Source organism: Podarcis liolepis (assembly GCF_965112155.1).
Source record: "Podarcis liolepis genome assembly, chromosome: 6".
In the NCBI taxonomy this organism is placed as follows: Eukaryota; Metazoa; Chordata; class Lepidosauria; order Squamata; family Lacertidae; genus Podarcis; species Podarcis liolepis.
In genome coordinates, this window is record NC_139559.1 from 16241155 (window position 1) to 16258010 (window position 16856).

The 16856-nt window shown below is 43.1% G+C and overlaps 1 protein-coding gene across 3 annotated transcripts in view; it reads left to right on the forward strand.

Annotated features, from left to right (window-relative positions):
* LOC310709012 overlaps positions 1-16856 on the forward strand; it is an 81722-nt gene that overhangs the window by 29343 nt on the left and 35523 nt on the right. For all 3 annotated transcript variants that reach the window (XR_014527289.1, XM_083508062.1, XM_083508063.1), the window contains 4 exons: positions 5160-5333; positions 5535-5683; positions 14557-14730; positions 16093-16492. Coding sequence is in view for 2 of the 3 variants with exons in the window: in XM_083508062.1 (XP_083364188.1) it covers positions 5160-5333; positions 5535-5683; positions 14557-14730; positions 16093-16492 (897 nt within the window). In the remaining variant the exon portion in view is untranslated. The remainder of the gene's footprint in view (positions 1-5159; positions 5334-5534; positions 5684-14556; positions 14731-16092; positions 16493-16856) is intronic.

Consider the following 16856-nt stretch of genomic DNA (forward strand, 5'->3'; position numbering starts at 1 on the left):
TAACTTGCAGGTTAGGTGATGGATATCTATGATGAGTCTTGCCAAAGTCAAAGGGCCAGGCCATTCCTTTCCACTGATTTATAAGTGGTAAAGTGTTGGAAGTGCAACAGAAGGGATCGTTCAGTGTGCAACTTAAGGGTTAATTGCCTTCACAGTATTAGTCAACTACCCAAGAGGCTGGAGGTGGTGGTGTTTAGTGACCAGGCAGCACGGTGTGATCTTCACTGAGGTAGCATGCACCTTGAGGAAGTTTTTCTTCTGTGTGTTTGGTTGAATGGCTGCCTGAAATGTAAGAAAGATAAAAGCTCTTTGCTTATGTCTCCTCAAATCATATATTTTTGTCCAGATTTCCTGTGTTACCACAGTACAGTGTAACCAGGATTTATTTTCTCTCTTGTCTCCATCTGTGTTATTTAAGTGACTTTGCTAAGATAAATTTCTTCCTGGACTTCCAGTTGCAGGTGGTTTGTGTGTCTATGGAATTTCCCATCTAAAACATTTCAGCACCTACAGAACAGGCATGCTAATGAAAACGTTTCTTCCTGATTTACTATTTTTCTATGCAGGGATTTTATTTTTTCCATGCATGCATGCAGTCAAAAGTGTTGATCCAAAAACAGTATGCGCATTTCAAGACGTGGAACAGGAACTAAAGCAGCAAACCTCACACCGTTTCCCAAGTAGTAGGAGAAACTGAGCTGAATCTTTGCAACAAATTCATGCACAGTACAATTGCATCTCACTCGCATTTAACTTGTGCGATTTCATACAATTTCACAAGTTAAATCCAAGGAAGGCAGAGACCTTGAAAGCTCTATTTGCACTGGGCCTGCTTGGGTTTACTGGTGCAGAAAGAGCTTTTAAGCTCTCTGCCTTGCTTTGGGCCGGGGGGGGGGGTAGGGGTGGAGTTCAAGGCTTGCTCAGCATGCTGGTTCTGTGATGCTTTTGCAAGATCTCAAGGGTGCAAAGAGTTCTTGTGAGAGCATCCCTAGCTTTCTCTCTCTCTCTCTTCCCCTCTCATCTGCTAGCACCGGGGCAGCTCCAAGGGTTTGGATATGTGATTTTCATGTATATACAGAACCCTTGGAACTGAAAACCCATTTAAGACGCAATCATACCATAATAATCAGGCATCTTCCACATCCATCTTTGGACAGAATCAGGCAGCCGCAAAATTAATTTAGGATTGTTTTGTTAAAGTTGGCATTCAGCACAGTTTGAACGTTCACTGCAATGCACACACACAAACAGCAAAAAAAACTGAACCTTTCTCATCATTCATACTTTGACCCCTAATCAATGTCCAGTCAATGGCTTACCAACCAAACCTTTGTTTGCCATCAGGTTCATTAGAAGCTCTGCCTCCCTTGCTGCTGAAATTCGGAAGTATTTAATAATTAGTCGGCAGGAAATCACAGTGTGTACGTTTAGTGCTACTGCTTAGCCGTCCAGCCTGGAGTGTGTTCTCTCTTTCAGCCACTTACTACATTTTCACACATGATTAGAAATCAATGCTGTGTACTGGAGTGAGACAGTCAATACTCCTGGCTGTGATTTTCATCTCTGACTGTATCCTGCTGTGCAAACAACTCACAGCACAGGGGAATTCTTTGTTTGAAGATACCTCCTTAGCTTGCTTTTCATTGGTCATTTCCTAGCAGAATTACCCTGGTGGAGAGGTGGAAAGTACCTTAGGGCAAGGCATGATGTCATCACTTTTATTCAACACCAAAACAAGATATTCTGGCCCTTTGTCAGCAATACATTGTGGATAATCTTCCAGTGAGTTGCCTTCAGATAATCAGATTGCTTCTGCATGGTATCTATCTTGGAAAGCAGAAGTCAAACTGTGCGAAAGTATAGCAACCGACTGGTGTTATAATGGCTTGTCTAGCTATAAGCAACAGCCTGCAAATACTACTGTTCTGGGAAGTACACTCATAATCAACTCTTTAACCTCTTTTCAGGTTCTGCATAGCAACCAGAGTCAGAATGGCTTGTCAGTCGGTACTCAGTGCATGTATCTGTTGCCCAGTAAAACTTGACCACAATAAATTCATTTGCCACATAACAACAAAAATGGAGGGAAGCCATTCTGGAGTGGAGCAGAGTTGGCAATCTCCTCTCCCTCTGGAAGCGGTCTTGGATCTTTAAGCAGCTGGACAGCCAAATTCAAGAGTACAAATTCAAGGGTAACTTTCCACCTCTCTGTCCTCCCCCCTCGCAAATTACCACAGCAGGAAAAGTTTCAGATGCCTACCTCTCAAGGCAGTTTACAATATAAAAAATACATAGCTAGAGCATAGCAAAAGCAGTCAATAGCAATAAATTAAACTTAAAAAAACAAAAACAAACTGAACCATTTCCACGTAAATCACAATGAAACTAAAATAAAGATGCAAAACACCAATAGCCACAACACCCCAGCCCAAGAATCTGTTTGGCAACCTCAGCTGTTGTAGTCAGTCAGTTGGGGTCCTTCCCTTCTAGGCCAGGTGGGAAATGCTCTGCAAGGCAGGGAGTAGGCCTTCAAGTATTCACAGCCGGATGGCAAATGGATAATTCATTTGCTAATAGTAAGCACCAGCAAATACAGGGTTAATTTAGTTCCGGACTGAGCTCAGCAGGGAAACTCAGTGGGGAGGCTCAGCTTTCAACATCAAAGCAAAAACAAAGCAGCAAAAGGTTGCCCTTTAGCATGGCTGGTGGTGTACAAGCCCACTGGGCTTGGCAGAAGACAGACACCCAAGATCTGAAACACCTGGATTTCAGCTGATAGGGGCTCCCTTGGAAGCTGTCTGCTCAGCTGTAGTTTCTAAGCGGGTGGAGCATAGCACATTTTGCCTTCTTGCTGAAACAGGCAAGCAGGGGGTCTGATCCTATGGAAGGTGGAGGGAGTAAAGTTCCAGTGCATTCAGTGAGGCTTGTGTAAGATTGCGACCTAATGCAGCTCATTTCAGTTCAATTAAAAACAAACAAACTTTCGTGAGTTATTAAGCTGAGATAACAACCCCCACCCAACCTTCCAATGATCCTTGTTTTCTTCACATTGGTACATCTTTCAATCTTTATTATTATTATGGCCACAGATCAGTAACTAAGTTACAGTCAAACAAATGCAATTTGCGATTTGCAGTTTACAGAGCAGCAAAAGAGTGTTAGGAATTAGCAGCACACCATAAAAAAGGACTAAGTAATGTGTGTGCGTTGTCACTCTTAGAATGCATTGCTGAGTGTTGGTTTGGTGGGTAGAGAGATTTAACCATCCCGGGGCTGACGCACAGAATGCTGCCACTTGGTTAGTGATTTCAAAGCGACAAAAGGGGAGGGAGTTGTAAAAGTTATCTACCTGGGAATTTGTGAAATGGGTGTGATACATAAGGAATGAGTGTCCTCTTAATAGAAGCAGTATAGTAATATAAGTGCCTTGGTGAATATGTGAAGGACATTCCTTGGTGAAGGATGCTTTTTAGAAAATGTACTAGCATGGGATACTAGAGTGATTCTTCAGATTTCATTTTTCTCCAAGCATGAGCCGAATGTGTGTTCAGCTTTGGGGGAAATGAGACAAAGAGGAGATGCAGATAGGGGGTCTGTGTGTGTCGAGTGCTTTTCATAGAATCATAGAATCATAGAGTTGGAAGAGACCACAAGGGCCATCGAGTCCAACCCCCTGCCAAGCAGGAAACACCATCAGAGCACTCCTGACATATGGTTGTCAAGCCTCTGCTTAAAGACCTCCAAAGTAGGAGACTCCACCACACTCCTTGGCAGCAAATTCCACTGTCGAACAGCTCTTACTGTCAGGAAGTTCTTCCTAATGTTTAGGTGGAATCTTCTTTCTTGTAGTTTGGATCCATTGCTCCGTGTCCGCTTCTCTGGAGCAGCAGAAAACAACCTTTCTCCCTCCTCTATGTGACATCCTTTTATATATTTGAACATGGCTATCATATCACCCCTTAACCTCCTCTTCTCCAGGCTAAACATGCCCAGCTCCCTTAGCCAAATGTATTGCTCTGCCAAACTTTGACCACACCAGTGAGGCTGTGGGGCTGGGGTGTCTTGTCATCTGAGTAGCCCAGGACCTGAATACACACTGCACAGCCTTGGTGCTGCTAACATAGTGGTTTGACTGGAGGAGGTGCACTTCATTGTCTCTTGAGACAGACAGATGCCAACAACTAAATACAAACAACTGGGGGGGGGGAGAGAACACAGAGGGAATTGTGTGTTCTTCCCCACCAACTGCTCCCCACATCTTCAAGTATATCCATGCAGGGCCGTCTTACTCATAGGCGCTAGGGGTGCGGGGCTCTCAGGGGTGCCAGGCTGAGAGTCCGGGGCCGGAGATTTGAGTCCAGGAAATAGCCCGTCCGTCAGCCGGAGCACCGCGGTGGGCTCTTTTGCTGCGAGGTGCTCCGGGGGTGACTGAGCCAGTGAGACGCTGAGGCGGTTGGCCGGTTCCACTTTCCTGCATGCTTGGGACTGGGCAATCGGGGACGGATGGATGCCGGGCGGATCTTTGCACCCTGGGGCTGCCTATGCTGAAAACAGCCCTGTGTCCATGCCACTCTTTGTGAAGCAGGGTATTCAGAGTCTAGACTTAATGGCCTCCCTCTTTTAGATTGCAATGCATGTTGCTTCACTTCAGAACGAGGCAAGCCAGCCTAGCTGCATTTGGAGTCCTTTCTGTTAAAGGGCCCCTGGACATCTGCCCTCAAATCCTTCCCTGATGGTGCAAGTGAAGGTACTAGACTGAATCAAGCATTTGCATCTGGCTAATATCCTTCCATACAAGCTGAGGTTCTTGCCTTAGGTAGAGCAAGAGGCTGGAAAATTTCAAAGGAAATAACACTTCAAAATGATAAATCGATGCATATTTATCACAAGAAAACGGGATAAGGAAGCAGCAGACAGAATCAATCTCTATTCGGTCACTAACTTAAATAAATATGTTATGGTGACTAAGTGATGAAGAGAATGTTTGTCTTGATTATTATCATCAATAAAAAGATACATTTTCTCAGTCTTTTTTTTTAAAAAAACCCCCAAATGGCTGCGCATCTTAATTTGAGGAGAGGCTGTTGGCTCTTCACTAGGGAGAAAAGACTGGCCGTGAAAAATACCTCACCGAGAAAAATCACTGTTTCCCTCCGCAGATTGATCTGAGCACCAAGACAATTTTTAACATAGAGAAAGGGATAATCAAAAAACAGTTCCCGTTTCCCCAAGTCAAATCCTGTGCATACAGTGAAGGAAGACGTTTCAGAATTAACTTCCATGGACGCGAGGACTATATACTGGAAGCAGCATCGGTGGATGATAAAAATAAGGTAAGTGATGTTGAAAAGCTCCCAGCAATTCCATTTAGTCTGGCTGCTAACCAGAAGGCTGGTGGTTCAAGCCCACCCAGGGACGGTTGTGGGCAGAATTCCTGCATTGCAGGGCATTGACTAGATGATCCTTGGGGTCCCTCCCAACTCTGCAATTCCACGATTCTACGAACCCTGCTTCTTCCAATGTTTGCTTTGCAGATAACACATCTCCTGAGTAAGATTATACAGAGTAACGCCTGCAGAGGGCTGGCAGAACCTTGCTGCGGTGAGCCTGAAAAATGTGATGTGATCCACGAAGGAATTTTGGATCTACAGCTAGAGACGCCAAAGTCCATTAAATGGGTGAAGTACGAAACTTAGAGATAACTGAAGTAACGACAGTGCCTTATTTACAGTGCACTCCTATGCATGTTTGCTTGCAAGTGACTCCCATTAAACACTCAAGAAAGGGCTCACTTACATTTCTGCTTGCCCTATCCCTAGAAAGCATGGGCCCAAGCAGTTTTCTGCTTATCGCATGCTTTCAAGGCATGGGTCCCAGCAGTTTTGCCTTTGCCCCACTGTTTCACCCTGGAAAACCTGCTCTCTAGCGCTAAATCGGAACAAACACCAATCTTTGGAAAACCCAATTCAGCACTGAAGGTTGGGCTTCCCTGGGGGAAAACAGTGGGGTAAATGAAGGTGTGGACAGTCCCTAAGTTTCTTAGGACTCCGGCCTCAGTTAATTAATTTACTGAGAATGTTTTAAAACCCCATGTAAATTAATAAAAGGTGGCTTGCATTTTATTAAAAATCAAAATCAAATACCATTAAAACACTCATTTTAAACAACAGCGTTAAAATAATAATGAGAACATAAAAAAAGAATAAATCACATTGATAAACTGGGATAAAACGCCAATATTAATTAGTGAATATGTTTTAGTTATAGGGAAGACTGTGACCAAGTGACGTGAGTGCCTGTGGTCCAACTGCTTAACACCCTTTTTATTGTGCACCATGATGCTTTATGCTCATGATGCTACCGTGGGGTCTCAAACGACCCTGCTTTCAGTGCTGTTTGCAACTGCAAACGTTTTTGGGTGGTCACACTGCTTCATTTCCAATTTGTGCATAACCTGTAACTTCCTGCTGAAATCCTGTATCCTTTTATACCGCAGATGTTCTGGGGTTTTGTTTTGTTTTTGTCCTGCTTTTGTTGTGGTCCACAGGCCCTCTGAGCAGCAGTAATGTGGTGGCAGTGGGGAAGCAGAATAAACCCACCACTAATGCTCTATTATTGTGTAAAGAGCATCTTGCAAAATACACCCACAATAAAGCTCCCATCTGTAGGGACCCTGTTCTCCTTCCTTAGAGTAGTTTCATCTTTAAATTGGACTTGAACCAGATAGCCCTTCAAATAGTTGACTTTCCTTTGTAAAGCAGGGCATACGGCCTCCTAGATGTTAAATTTCTTACTGCATTTATATATCACCCTTTTGCCCAAGGAGGTCTACAATTTTATGATTCTCCCATTATTCACCAGCAGGTAAAAATAAAACCCAACCCAACACAACCAACCCCTTCTCCCAGCCTTCCTTCTTCCTTCTCAAAGGGTAGATGATGTTCCTCCAGCCCTGTGGGGGAAGGGAACAGCATGAGTGGTGCAGGCCCTGCATTGCAGAGGGTTGGGCTAGATGACCACTTGGATCCCTTTTAACTCTATAATTCCATGATCCTATGGTGGTGTCTCTGCCTGCCTCTGTCACTCCCTTCTCAATGGTCTTTGCATCTCATGTGCAGGTTTTAACAAATGTAATTTGCATTAGATGTGTGTTTGTTTGTGTGTGTGTGAGAGAGAGAGACAGACAGACAGACAGCGAATGAATAAATGGGATCTGAGCAGGCATGAAGTTGGGTGCCAGTGGCAGATTTCCTCTGAAAGCAAATACTAGCTGCAGAAGATGGATTGGCTTCAGGACTGTGGCAGGGGAAGAAAGGGTTAAATTCCCCTTCCCTGCTTGCTGTGGTCCCACTCAATATCAGCCCTCCACCAGCTGACACAATTCCATTTTTTAAAAAATCTTGCATGTTAGGTTCAAAGATGCATTCAATGTGTGTAGCAGGGATGAGCAACCTGTAGCATGCTAGGTGTTGCTGGGTTCCATCTCTCACCATCCCTGATCTTTGGCCAGGCTGATGAGAGTTGGAGTCCAATAGCATGCAGAGGGCAACAGGTCCTCCATTCCTGTAGCTTGGCCTTGAGTTTCTGGTCCTTTTCCGCAGATCTGATCCAAAATGCAGTGGTTTCATGCACTGAAGCCAACTGTTAAAAAAAGAATGACTCAAGCAAAGCGGTATCTCATGGGAGCAATGGGAGACTTTCATTATTTGTGTGCTTTGCTGCAATACTGAATGAAGGTTAATTGAGCCAGACATGTCTTCAAACACATTTTGGGTGCTTGGGGAGAAAACACTTACTGTCCCACCGGGCTCTTCTACATAGCTGTTTATATACCAAACGCTCCCAAGGCCACCCAAAACTCAGAACTAGCCTTCTTTGATTTCAGTCAATTGCCCCACAAACCCAGGGTGTATTCTTTGCTGTCTTCACCAGCTCCCTTTGCAGCTTGTTGCCTTGTGTTAGAATGGAAGTATGGAGTAAACCTGGAAAAAGAACAAGCTTTAGAAGAAAGACAAGGGATACGATTTGAATTCCTAGAGCCCTAGAACTCCACTTTACCTCTCTGGCTTTTCTACAGACTATTCCTGGACTTTATATATTCCAACTCAAGCAGTAGAGAGTCTTTCACTGAAGAGAGTATTTTTATGCACCAGGAGTCTCCAGGAGACACCAGATGGGGCTGAGCTTTACTCAGAGTTTGGTTTCCTTGGAATGTAGGTCAGCGGAGACTCTGGTGTCTTTAGGATATATGGTTTTATTTACACATATATACAACCTTGGCATAAGATGGAAGGGCTCACAGCATTAACACTCACACAGATTTTGCTTCCCTTTTAGGGACTCTCAAAATCCAGTATAGAGCAAACATGTTTCCCTGTCTCCAGTTTTCAGCATCCAGCTTTTCAACTCTCTCTTTCACACACACAACTCTGGCTAAACCCAGTGAGGGTGTTGGGAAAAGCCCACCCATTTGTTTCTATGACAACCTATTTGGATTTGTAACCAACTTACTTAACCAACCAGCCAAAGCCATTACCTTGACAAAGGAACTGATTCGGTATGCTTGCTCCTATATATTCTACTCCCACAGATAGAAGATCCCAAGAATTGAAAGGGGCCTAGGCCAGGTACCACCAGACTGATTCCCCCCCAAAAACTGACAAGAGATGAATTGTTCCTATGGCCAGTCCATCTCCCCACCTTTTCCCAAAAAATCACCTCCCCCGTCATTTCCTGAACTTCATTGTAAACCCTTCTTGTACTAATACCTCTTTTGAAGCTAATATCTAACCCACTCTTGAAGCTTAAAACTATTTCTTTGGAGAAAAAACACCTGAATTTGCATGCCTATATTGGAACAGGTATCTCTCTGGTGCCAGTTTTGGGTAACAGCAAAAGCAGAAACATGAAACTGTCCCTCAACACACAAGCGAATTGACAAGGATGCCATTTTTTTGTAACACTAAATGCAAGAGATTTCAGTGGAGAGGGCAAGATTCTTAGTGAGAGACCTGCTCTTGGAAACTTTCAAGGCTGAATGGTGAAAAAGAGACAAACTCCATAATCTAAACAAAAACTGTAGTGGCCGCAGGATGTAGTTTAGACAAATCAATGGAGAATAATCGTTCAGCCTCGACACTGAGGTCCAGCACCGAGGGCCTTCTGGCGGTTCCCTCACTACAAGAAGTGAAGTTACAGGGAACCAGGCAGAGGGCCTTCTTGGTAGTGGTGCCCGACCTGTGGAATGCCCTTCCAGCGGATATCAAGGAAATAAGCAACTTGTTGTTGTTGTTTAGTCATTTAGTCGTGTCCGACTCTTTGTGACCCCATGGACCAGAACATGCCAGGCGCTCCTGTCTTCCACTGCCTCCCGCAGTTTCGTCAAACTCATGCTGGTAGCTTCGAGAACACTGTCCAACCATCTCATCCTCTGTCGTCCCCTTCTCCTTGTGCCCTCCATCTTTCCCAACATCAGGGTCTTTTCCAGGGAGTCTTCTCTTCTCATGAGGTGGCCAAAGTATTGGAGCCTCAGCTTCATGACCTGTCCTTCCAGTGAGCACTCAGGGCTGATTTCCTTAAGAATGGAGAGGTTTGATCTTGCAGTCCATAAGCAACTATTTTACTTCTAAAAGACACCTGAAGGCAGCCCTGTTTAGGGAAGTTTTTAATGTTTAATGCTGTATTGTGTTTTTAAGATTCAGTTGGGAGCCAACCAGAGTGGCTGGGGAAACCCAGCCAGATGGGTGGGGTAATAATAATAATAATAATAATAATAATAATAAGAATAAGAATAATAATGGCTAACGAAGGGCTGCAAGTCATGATGGCTGTGCATTGTCTCTGGTATCAGAGACAATGTGCATGTCTCAGTGCAAGTTGCTGGGAACTGTGGGGAGCACAAGTGGGGAGAGGGATGTTTCATTCATGTCCTACTTGCGGGCTTTCCATAGGCACTTGGTAAGCCACTGTAAGAACAGGATGTGAGACTAGATGGACCTTTGTCTCGAGCCAGTATTAAGCAGCACTATACACTATTGATTGGGAACTTAATAAGATCTGCCGAAATGTAGTTGGCCACTAAGCAGAGAATGCGAACAGCTGAATAAAGCTTGGCATGTTGTGAGCGTGTCAAAGATTACTGAGATAGTAAGACCGAGAGGACGGCATAAGCCGGAGCAGTCTGAAAGTCCATGATCCATCAGTTATATGAAAAGTAAATACAACTCAATATGATTTGATGCATTTTCATTGTTGAAGTGAAAAATAAGCTAGGGGGACATAGATAAATGGCTAAGCATAATTTCCTTGAGAAACGAGAATAAGAAATCTAGGGTGGCATTCAGCTCAGAGCAGAGCAGTTGGAATCAATGGGCCTAACACAGTCATGTCCATTCATTTCAATGGCCCTGCTTTGAGTAAAGTCCTCCATAAAGTTGAACATCATATACTGTATACACATATGGCAGTGGTTGTAATTTATTATTATTTTATGTTTTCCCTCTTTTCTTTGCCTAGGTGTACATTTATATTCCTTTAATAACATAAAAAGAGCATTTAGTGAGATTACTTTTTAGAATATATAGCAATGCCATCAATATAAATTGTAAGAAAACAAAAAACAAAACAAAAGGGCTTCCCTCCCTCATTAGGAGGATTTCTGCCTTCCCTAATAGAAAGTGCATTTGTCACACACAGGGAAGAATTCAGTATAACCTTATGGCAATTGTTCTGTTGGCACCAGAGTTACAGCCTGCCGGACCAAATGACCCCAGTCTCCTTCCCCAACATGCTGTTCTCTGGACCCACTTGAGCTACTTTTTTGCAGGGGGCTGGGCACAGGGGAGAATGGGGGGGGACTGCAGAAAAGCCCAATTGTGTTAGTGAAGGTCCTTGCACGGGGGCTTCCGCTAGAAGGACTTGCTACCTTAATTTGGCCGTTAATCCCGTTTGGCTTCTTATAACGAAGTCATTGTGCAGCGGAGCAGCGGCCTTGGGTGCTTCCAAATGTTTCTTAATTGTGGGATGAGCATGCAATTTTTTTCACAGCATCCATGTAGCACCACTGGCATCAAAATGCCCACTCCCCTTCATGTGGATTTACCCTTTCTGGTTGAATATATAATGTTAAGTTGTGGGCGAACATATCAGACGACACAGCGATTCTTCCAAAGCAGCTCTTTATTTGTAAGCTGGAACAGAACTGAACTGAGGAGCTCAGTCAGCCTGCTTATATAGAGCTCCACTAGAATGCAACAGTAACCATTTTCTGTAACTAGCCAATCACTGAATGTCACTTTCGATCCTTCATTTGCATACAAACTATCCAATCACTGAATGTCACTTTCGATCCTTCATTTGCATAACTATCTACAGTATCCCCCTGCTGGCCCAGGGTGAGAACTTCAGTACATAACATATAATACGATAAACAAAACATCATGCGTTAGAAGCGATCCATTTGCAGTATCTCACCTTGGTTAAGGCCCCATCTAGAAGCACTCTTCGTGTGATTAGCGATGATGAATAATCATATAGTGTCTGAAAAGCAGAGGACACAATTGAGGTGTTCAGTTTCTCACATAAGTGGGAGAGTGAGTCTATATTTGCTGGTCTCTCTTTCTCCATCACTTCCCTGTTTCTCAGCCCTGCTGCCCTCCATGTGTTTGAGAAGAAAGGGGTTATGTAGCTCCCTGTGTGATGTAGCACCCTGGTTGCACAGGGTTCTACATTTACACAAATCCTACATATATAGAGCAGGCTCTTCATTTATTTATTTATTGCATTTATATCCCAGATTTCCTCTAAGGAGCTCAGAGTGGCAAGGACGATTCTGATTCTTACAGCAGTCCCGTGAGGTAGATTAAGTTGGTAGACAGTGACTGGTCCCAGGTGAGCTTCATAACTTGAGTGGAGGCTTGAATTCTGGTCCTCCAGGTTCTAGTCCAATGCTCTAACCACTGCACCACACTTCTCTCCCCACACATGGATGGCCATGGGAACACAATGGTTTTTTTGTTGTTCACCTTGTGGAGCAAAGCCCAAGTTTGCTTCCTTCATCAAAGCAGTAAACAGTGAACAATTAAGCTGCAAGTTCTTTGTGAAAGGAATTCGAATGCAATAAGACGGCCAGCTCTGTTCAACAATACGGAGAACTCTGACTCTGCACACTGATGTAGAGATAATGGATGCTTTCAGTTAGGAGTGGTAGCCAAAATGACTTGAATTCTTTATCTTTCAGCTAAGCTTTCAGGAGAGACACTAAATAAATCAGAACTAAACACAAAGGGTTGAATCTAATGCTAATTGTATTCAGACTAGACCCATTGAAAATAATGACCATGACTAACTTTGGCCTATTAATTTTTGTGGGTTTACTTACTTAATGCTTAATAATGCTTAGCTGGATAGAACCCACACAATCAGTAGTCAACTGGAGCCCTCTTGATGCTCCAGTGTTTGCCCCACACTGGAGTGGGGGCTTGCCAATCCACCCTTGAGCCCTAGACTTCATATCCATCTGTAGTGACAGGGCCTTCCTATATGTACCTGTACATGCAAAGCATCCCATGTAATCCAGAACTGTGCATGATTGTGAGTCCGAGTTATGTGCAAAGATGTCAAAGATGTTCACTTATGTGTTCCATCTCCAGAATGGAAATACAAAAATACAATCAGTGGTTGTTTTCAGTCTGCAAATGGTGGTTAATTGATGAGTCCTGGTCCTTTCCCTTTGCACTGAATTTCCTTTGAACTGAAATGAGCCAGTGTGGTGTAGTGGTTAAGAGCAAGACTAGTAATCTGGAGAACCGGGTTCGCGTCTCCGCTTCTCCACATGCAGCTGCTGGGTGACCTTGGGCTAGTCACACTTCTTTGAAGTCTCTCAGCCCCACTCACCTCGCAGAGTGTTTGTTGTGGGGGAGGAAGGGAAAGGAGAATGTTAGCTGCTTTGAGACTCCTTCTGGTAGTGATAAAACGGGATATCAAATCCAAACTCTTCTTCTTCTTCTTCTTATTACTTAAGTATGTAAAATTCTGCCACGGTGGATAGCAAGATGAATAACTTTGTTTTTGTTTTTGTTGGAAGCCAGACTGCAGTGGAATAGAAGCAGTGCTGCATGTGACACGGGTCTTAATGAAAACAAATTATTTCTGCTTCTGTAGTTGAACTCCCCCCTCTTCCCTGTATGTCCCCACAATCTGTTCTTGGGGTTCCCTCAACCCTCTGGAGCAGATCTGAGAAGGGCATGGGGGGGGGGAGGAGAAGCAGGGAAATTTCAGTAACTTGATGGGACAAGTTAGTTTGCTACCATCCATTATTTCATTAATTTATGAATCTCCTTCCCATGAGTCTCAAGGTGAGTTATATAAAAACAACTGAAAAGTTTTAAAACCAGTACAAAATATAACAATTAAGAGAGGTTTAAAGCATGATAATAATAATAATAATAATAATAATAATAATAATAATAATAATAACAACAACGCAGCCACTTAAAGCCACTTAAAGCAAAGAAGGGCAGAGTAGGGCAGATGGGAGCTATCTTGAGTGTTATCTTTTAAGGATGGGGAACCTGTGCCTCACTGTATATTGTTGGACTGCAGCTTCCATCAACACTAGCCAGTATGGCCAAGGGTGCGGGTTGATGGGAGTTGTAGTCCAACAACCTCTGGATAACTAGAGGCTTCCCATCCCTAGGTTATACCATAACCAGGGAGCTGTCATTGAGAAGACCCCTCCCCACTGTTAATAGCAAGAATAAGAGTACAGTTAACCATTTCAAGAAAGACAGATTTGGAGATAACTGAGCACAGCTACTCTATTTTCGGGCTAGGGAACCTATATTTATTTAGATGTTGCTGGGCTACAACTTTTGTCATCCCTGATCATAAGCTAGGCTGGCTGGAGCTGTTGCTGTTGGCACCTGTCTGTCTTGGGAGATAATGGAAGGGTGTACCTTTGGGGGTAAAGTCAAACCATCAGAGAGTAGTTACAGTGTCTGATGGTGGGGTGCAGGTTCCTCATCCCCGGGTTTGTGCAACAAAGAAAATGTTTTGCAATATCTCGTCTTCATTTTCAGTCCAATGCCTATCCCTGAATTTCTATCCTGAAGTTCTTTTTAAAAAAGAAACCTCTTATTAATTACAGTGTTCATTTCAATTAGAAAAACATAGTTCACTTAATAAATTTAATTGAAGAAGCACAGAGCATTATAGCCCCGTATTAGTGAAACCCTGAACACTTCAAATGTTTCAGATGCCATTAAGACAGACTAGCAATTCACAAACCCTTTTAACCTAATAAATACAAAGCATAGAGCACCAAGATAACCAAAACACTCTAAATGTTTTAGGCTCCATTAATGAGGAATCTTTTAACCTCCTAAGTTGATTCACAAACCATAAAACAATAAGGTCCTTCGCAAATCCTTTTAAAAGAAATTATTTTCACCAGTATGAAATGTGTATTTTTGCATTGAATCAAAGGATCTACATGCACCTAACTACCTGAGTTTGCCAGCACCTTTTCTTTTCTTTTTCTTTTTTTTTGTCCTCTAGACACTTTGTTCAGCTGAGCGAACGGGAGCTGAGCTTACATTGCATCGACCAACGCCAGATGGAGACGGTGGCTCCTGTAGCAAAAACAATTAACTTGTCAAGTGGAGATGCAGTTGTCAGCGAGGAGGATGGTTCTAGCACCTTCATGCTTCGAACAAAGGAAGCTAAGTACTTGTAAGTGTACCTAATACAGCGGAAACAAATGGAATAATAATAATAATAATAATAATAATAATAATAATAATAATAATAATAATAATTTATTATTTATACCCCGCCCAGCCCAGAAGGTCTAAGTCAAGGTTGCACAAGTGGTACCAACCATGCTAATTTATGCTAGTGAGCTTTGAGTAATGTTCTGTTGTGGATGCTGTGTAGGGAGGAAGAGAAACACGCACACACGTCAAGACTGCTGAGTAACAAAAAACAGAAAATTACTCTGGCTACATTTGCACCATACATTCTAAGCACTACGATACCAGTTTAAACAGTCATGGCTTCCTCTGTAGAATTCTGGGATCTGTAGTTTGTTAAGGGTGCTGAGAGTTGTTAGGAACTCACAGAGCTACAATATGCAGATATTCCTGGGAAGAGAGATTGACTGTTAAACCAGTCTAGAAATTATAGCTCTGTAAGGGGGAATAGGAGTCAGTGCGATGTCGGTGAAACAAAGCTGTGGGGAGTCATTCATGAAGCCGTTTCCTCCTTGAATTGTTTCACATATGTTTGATCACCTTTTCTTGCCAGCTGTAGTCTGCACACACATCAGCTACCACACATTGTGACATCCATATACATGTACACCCAAATTCAATAGGCTCTAATATTACCCTGGAGATTGTGTGAAAGAGCTGAAGGCTTGGGAATAAATGAATTGTTAGAAGTTTTGCTTTCTTAGTTTCCCTAAAAGTAAAGCTAGGCATGTCAGATTAGTCACTTGAATCCAGATACACAATTTCGGCATTGAATATATGATTGGATGTGCATGTTTCATATCTAAAATAAGAGGTGCTAAGTTTTCATCACTTATTGATGTGGGAAGGACACTCTGCACATGCTCAAAAGCATGTTAATATGCTGGACATATTTCAGTTCCAGTTCCTAGTGGCTAGCCAAGTCGACGTATCTCAGTGTCAAAAACATTCTGTTCCTTGCTCACAAACCAAAGAAGGATTAATTAGTAAATTGACTCACATGAAAAATCTAAATGCTGGAGACAGTGTTTAGCTGTAGCTATGTCTTCTCAGAATGTAGAAATGTTCCATTTGACCCCAGAGGCCACAAAATTATACGGAAATTGTTCACCTGAGTCAATATGTTGCAATATATATCTTTATATCTCAGCATTCTTGTTTCTTTCAAAGTCTTAGCAATTAAGTCAGCCTGAAAAGGTCAGAGTCAGCACTGCTGGCCTTCTTGAAAAGTAAAACTGTCTGTAACATCAATGAGCATGAAACAGAAATGGTTGTGGTTGTGCTTATTGGCATTTCATGTGCACTATTTTGGGTTCACAGACTCACCGTTTTTGAATTGTAGATTCCAAATACCCTTTACTGTCCAGAACAACAAACTAGAGGACATTACCAAGCTCCGAAATGAGTGGATGCTGCTCATAGACAGATACTGCTCATTGCCAAAGGCAGAATCCCTGACTCAGGGGAACGTCTCAGAAGCGGTGTGTGAGGAAGCTCCCTGTTTAAATGAAGGGAAGATGGAACAGCCCATCTGTTTCGGTTTGGAATCTCCTACAGCTCCAGAGGCTGTGACCTTAGCCCACACTCTCCAGGAGAAGCGTCCTTTGGTTTCAGCATTGGGTCAGCTTCCTGGAAGAACGGCAGATGGGAAAGCCCCGCCTCCTTTTCCCAAGTTGTCCAGCCAGCCTCCAACATCAACAAGAACAAAAGTGTTCCACTGGGAAGTAGTTCCTCAGGAAAAGGTCTGAAACTATATTTTGCATAGAACAGGGCGCATACAATCCATGAGTGTTTTATTCTCTGTTGTTGCAAGCTGTCATCATCATAATCATAATGTGGTTTAACACGAGATTGTTCATCCTTCTACAGAATAGAAATGCTGTCCATGTAGGAATTTAGCAACAAAATAGAGAAAGCAAGTCGTACACCAGGGTGACCACTGAGGTTCTTTCCAGATGTTTTGGACCCAGCCTCCCATTGTTTCTCAGTATGGGAGTATGGGAGAAATCATCCACATCTGGAGTACACCAAGTTGGCTATCCTTGTAGTACATACACCATGTCCTCTTCACATGCCCATTCAAATAATCCTGACAACTTATGTGAT